General features: G+C 37.0%; 1 protein-coding gene across 1 annotated transcript in view; it reads right to left on the reverse strand.

Annotated features, from left to right (window-relative positions):
* The window catches only part of MCPH1 (microcephalin 1), a 124,995-nt gene extending 120,100 nt beyond the window's left edge, over positions 1-4,895 (reverse strand). The window contains exons 1-3 of the mRNA XM_017739214.1: positions 4,868-4,895; positions 4,042-4,133; positions 1,591-1,709 (exon numbers count right to left, since the gene is read on the reverse strand). Of these exons, the coding sequence (XP_017594703.1) occupies positions 1,591-1,709; positions 4,042-4,133; positions 4,868-4,895 (239 nt within the window). The remainder of the gene's footprint in view (positions 1-1,590; positions 1,710-4,041; positions 4,134-4,867) is intronic.
* Between the last annotated feature and the right edge of the window lie 1,105 nt (positions 4,896-6,000).

Here is a 6,000-nt window from a genome sequence, read left to right on the forward strand (position 1 = left end):
AGATGCTAGCCTTCTGTTTCCTACCAAACAGCCTAAGTTTTCCCTCTAGATGCTTTCTCTTGTCTTTTCCTTTGTTGCTGTTATCCAGCAAAATTTAAAGTTTCTTGAGGCTTTTACAACTGGATTTCAAAGCTCCATGCTGTCCCCTAGAGTATCACACATTCAGTTGTTTCTATGCTTCAGCTTTCTACAGTGTTCATCCACTCAATGCCTTACAGCCATGCAGAGGAGATTCTTGTGGTGGCATTGCTATTACAGAAAGAGTGTTTCTGTATGACATATCCTAGACTCTCCCCTGTAAAACACTCTCATTCTTCCATTGCTGATTCTATTCACCTGGACTTTCATGAGATCCTTTTTACTACAGCACATCCAAGTCCTCAAATAGTTTATAGTTCATGCGACTAAGATTTCAAATTCTGTATTTATACACTTCGCCACCTGAAGAGCATATTTAATTTTACAACTGTATTGAAATCCTCATCATTGTCACACATTCAAACAGCACCAGGTCCCAGAAAGATACATTCACATAAATAAAATTTTGCATTGCCCTCATTTTAGGGAACTAAAGGTATTTCTTGCTTGGTGTTAAAGCTGGCTGGGCTCTGTGGCTGAAGCTTCTCTATTTGACATACTTAAAAAAAAAAAGAAAAACCCTTCTTCTGCAGATCTGCATGAATTTCTTTTTTGGCTAACAGACTTGCATCACAAGTTTTCGAGTTGTACTGGCCTACATTTAAGCGCCTGTAGACCCCAGATTTGCCCTCCCTCCTTGTGCCCACACTTTTTAAAAAAAAACAAGCCCAGAATGTTTGCACTTAGACCACTCCATGCATATTACAATTGGTATAGGTAAGGCCCTCTTTACTTGATTTATATTCTAATTTCCATCATCTCATTGATTTATCGATTGGAGTGTTTAACACATGCATATTCATAAACTGTGTTTTACACTTCATTTGAAATTTTAGTTAGGCCTCACAAGCACTTTGTAAACTCAGAGACGCAGCTATGGAGTAGCAAATTCTAAAGGACTGGTTGTACAGATTAAATTTTTCTTTAATTTTTTAAAAAATAAATTTAACTTTTTCCATATGGTAGTAGAGAATCTTCATGTGGTTCTGTCCTGAACTTGCCAAATACCTTAAAAACCAGCATATATAAGGATCTTTTTCTGTCTTGCTAGGATATATTCTGTTTACAGGATTTAAGTATAGAAACAATACAATGCCCTTGGTGAAATGTGCTTTTTCTTATGAAAATGGAAGAATTCTATTCAACATAAGTATGGCCTTCATTGCCTATGCATACCATCAGAGAGTACAGGAGCAGAACACTGTTAACAAATATACTATGAAATTAGTTGAACACATTCATTTTTTAAGAGTTAACGTTTTACCTTTTTATGTGAGTCACATGGTTTATAATAGGAATAATGTCAAAGGAAAGTTGTAATTTACTCATATATTTATCACTATTTCAAGTACATTAATAAAATGGTTTCCGTATTTAAGTTTTTCAATAAACCAATACTAGAATCTATTATCTCTGAAATAGGCCATATTCATTATAACCACGAGTACTCACTTTTCCACCCAGAGTACAGAAACTATTTTTACACCCATCTTCTGTGCCTTTTTCCATGTAGTCAAACGTCCATCTTTGAAGACTACATGGGTCACATGCTTGTTCAAAGTTTTTGAAACCTGCAGAAATACACAGAGAGCTCATATTTAAGTCTGATAATTGGAAAATGCTAATGAAACCAGCTAGTGTAGTCCATTTTTAGTGTATAAACCATTAGCATAAAAATTTATTTTAAACATTATGTCAAGGACTCTTTTGATCTTTCCCAAATTCACACAAAGACTCAAGCAACAAAAACTCCAGTCTCATTAGTCAAGCTGATGCAGGCTAAAGACATGGAGTAGCCTTTTGTTTTCAAACTGCCCGAGGTTACTGTTTTCAACTTCCTACTCTATGTGTATTACTAATTTTGCAACATGTTTATTTATGTAGTGCAACATAATTTCTCATGCATCAGCCAGTATAGAAAGCAGATGCCACTATCCAAAGAAATAACAAAATATCTTTTAGACAGTAAAGAACTCAGGCTTAAAGAGTACAGATAACCTCACTTTTTAAACTAATTTTTGTCAATAAAAATCACTTTTTGTTTTGAGGGAAGGCTGAAGATACTACAAACAAAAATTAAATGGGAATGCTTTGAAAAATGAGAAATACAGAAAATTAAAGTAGCACAGATGATCAAACTTTCAGTTATCAGCCTCCATAGGCAAGTGATGTTTTCAGTTCTAAGTACTCCATTCTTCACAAACAAGGTTTCCTTTGTGGAGACTAAGGACCCTACACAGAACTGCTTGATCAGTTGAGATTTTTGACCTGGCGAGATCTAAAGAACTCACTTTTTGCTGCGGCATCTCCCCCAGCAAATGGAAATGGCTCCGCAGCTTTCTGTTGCACCCTCAGTTGCATCATTATACTTGGCTTACAGCATGCTGGGTCTGTGCTTAGCTTTAAGAAAACTATTTGTCTTTTCTAAACATTGCTGGTGGCAAGCTGATTATGACTTCTTAGAAGATAAAAACCCCGTGATATTTAAGTATCTAGGTTTACAATGATCCATTAATCTCTTATACAATAAATTATGACTCCAGCTGCAATTGCTTGCTTACTTTTACCAGTATCTGCCTCACAGTCCATGTCCTAAGGATGATTGATGCAGCTTTGCCTCCAAATTATGGAGAAGCACCACCCTACACCTCCTTCTCTCCTTTCCCACCTCTTCTCCTTACGCTGCGCATCTTCTGCTGCTCAGCTGAACTTACTTTGAGATGTCTGAATCAACAATCTAGTGAAAAACTAATTTAGAATTTAATTTCCTGACATAGCGAACCAAGGCAGCTTACTATCATGTGCTCAGCCAAGAACAGGGAAGTGTCTGGAATAGGGAAGGGGCATGACCATCCCTATTCAGTCATAGGGATCTGCTAAACAGGCTCATTTGTATCACCTGCCTGCACCATATTTGGTTATTTTGATCATTTTGAAGAATTTTGAAGCCTTATGCTTCTGCCATATTTTCTGTGAGAAAAAAATCTAGCATCATCAGAATAGAATTACACAGGTCTGATAGTACAGCATAGAAATATTTCTTGTTCTTTTCATTCAAGTGATTTATTGAGAGTCATGTTTGCTTCAATAATAAAACCAGTTATCCTACTGTTCTGGTCACACTCACTCAGCTAACTTCATACAGAAAGAGGATTTGGGGAGGGAGATCAGCATGATTTCCTAAATTACTGTAAGAGACATCTAAACATGCCCATTTAAAGAGCTCTGGGAGTCCACACAAGTAATTTTTAGAGCATGATGTGGGTTGTAAAAATCTCCCTTAACCAGTGATAATGTGCAAGAAGGGAAGATGCCAGTTTGACTTTGGTCTCTGGTTGAAATGTTACAGCTGGCAATTAAACATGTTTTGCACCTACAAGTCAACTATATCTGGTATGGAAAAAATCATTGAGACATATACTGAAACTCTTAGATGTATTTTTACTAGCACTTTCTGGAATTGATCCAAATATGTGGGCGAGTGAATGGAAGAATAAAACATCATGGTACTTGAGTTAGAAAATATTGTACTAATAACAGAACAGCTGCTTACAAGTGGATGAAAACAGAACAATATAATACATACTTGTAAACCACAGGTTTTCAACACTTAGATTTGCTTTGCCCACAGTATGTGGCAAAGCCAATACTTCCCAAGAAATGCATGCTATCACATTAATATGCAAAGAGGTCTGTAGATGTAGAAAGGCTCTAGATGCATTTCCCATCCGTCAGTAGCAAGAATTTTACAGTATGTTGGTCTATTCTAAGGTCTCTGATTTTCTCCCTTCCTGCCCTTTAAAAACTCATATTAAATAGAAATATACGTGACAAGCAGAACAAGCACGCTAATTTATAATTAAGATCTTTCCTATTCTATTTATTTCAAAATAGTCTCCTTACTTTTGCTCCCATATCAAGAAGTTGCTGTTCGAAGGTTTTTGAGTAATTTTCTGTTCTGCTAGATGACCAAACTTCCACAAATGCAGAAATACCTGGATCAGAAGAGAGAACACAACAACTTATGAAGCACACACCATGGTAAAACTGGTCAAACTGCCTTTTCAATAGAAGTTTCTTTTATACAGATCACATTCAGTTGCAAATACAGCTTTTAGTAAACTGAGTGTCAGATTTTAGCAGCAGAATTTTTTTAGTGTATTTATGTCCCCTAAATTAGTTGTAATGGAAATAACTTAGAAGTCTGACTTTTCACTTCATCTGTTTAAAACACACTACCAGCTTAACAAGCAATACGTTATCTTTACCTGACTGCTCAGCCTTACCATTATTTAATCACTGTTAATCTTTAATTAAAAATTTGAAAACTAGTTGATATAACACAACTTACAGAACAAAATAGAATCACCACAATAGAATTATTCCTTGCCCAAACTCCCAGAAAATTTTGCAGAAATATCATGTAACAGTTTCCAATTGGCTTCAATTGTCACTTTATTTGTATTGAAACACCCAAAATTAAGTTCATACAACAGCAGCTAATAAAATTTAATGTCTGTTGCCTTATGCAACTTTAGGTATTCAGATTTAATTAGCTTGCTTTATTAAGCAGACTAATAAACTCTTCAAGGGATCAAATCAGCCTTGGTTGAGAATATCTTCAACCAACCAACCAAAGACAGAAGTACTGACAAGGAGGGATAAGCAAATAAAACTCATAACAATCCCTTCATTGATTTTACATAGGACAGGCACTAAAGTGACCTACAGTTCCACTGGCCGTGCCACTTTCCCATTTTGAATGACAAATCAGGAAAATTCCAAAAACTGGAGAAATGGCAGTTCAGCAAAAACAACTTCATGCAAACTGCAGGCCAGGCAACTCTCAGAACTCATGAATAAAACTGAGAGTTTCAATTTAAAAGGGTCATCCTTAGCAAATATTGCTTAATTATCTTAGCTACTAAGATAATTAAGCATGTTCTTCTGATTAATTATTATGCAGTCTCATCTGTCTTCTTTATAAATGAAAACCAGAATAATGCTCCAATAATAGAAGTATCTTTTACAAAGATTAAAATATTTTTACAATTACTAGAAACATTTTTGTCATACAAGAGAAATATGAAACATAAACCACTGCTTCACACAAAGCACTGGGAAAAATCTTATTATCAGTACTTCAGATATAAATGGGAATTTAAGACAAGTCTGCTCCAATGTGCTTTTAACTGTATTCATTCTACTACTAGACTGGGGCAGATTCTGCCAGAGTTGCTTTTTCCCTTGATTGTTCAATTGTGAAAAACATTTCACTTGCATTTGAAAAGATAGTATCTTCCTCCTACATCAAATACTTTAGAACTTTCACAGCTAAAATTCTCCTAGGAAAACAGATCGGAACATTTCAGTAAAGGTCTAACTAGGAACTTAAAGGGATGCTACTTCAAAGCTCCATGCACATGCAGTAGGATCAAAGGTGTATTTTACAATAATTAGACTATTTTAGCTAATCAAATATATTCCAGCAAAAGACAGGAGTTTTTGTACAGTTGATGGAAAGAAAAATGTGGAAGTGCTGGGCGCTTTTTTGAACTAGAAGAGCTCTGAGTAGAGATGGGTTCTTGTAAACGCCAGCCTTAGAAGGTCTCAGAGAAGGCGGTGATCGCAGAGGAAAATGGCCATGAGAGGGCAACTTGGGGAGGCAGAAATTTTGAGATGCAGAAGAAAGCCACGATCGACCGGGGTGGGAAGAGCAGAGGGGTCGCCAGGCAGTGCCCCACTGGGAGCCACCCTAAAGGGGCAGCCCGAGCGGAGGCAAGAGCCCGGCCCTGCCCGCCCCTGCGCCCGGGCACAGCCGCTTCCAGCCGGGGGCCACCAGGCGCGGCCCCCGGGACCCGG

Source organism: Corvus brachyrhynchos, unplaced genomic scaffold (assembly GCF_000691975.1).
Source record: "Corvus brachyrhynchos isolate BGI_N302 unplaced genomic scaffold, ASM69197v1 scaffold136, whole genome shotgun sequence".
Classification (NCBI taxonomy): domain Eukaryota; kingdom Metazoa; phylum Chordata; class Aves; order Passeriformes; family Corvidae; genus Corvus; species Corvus brachyrhynchos.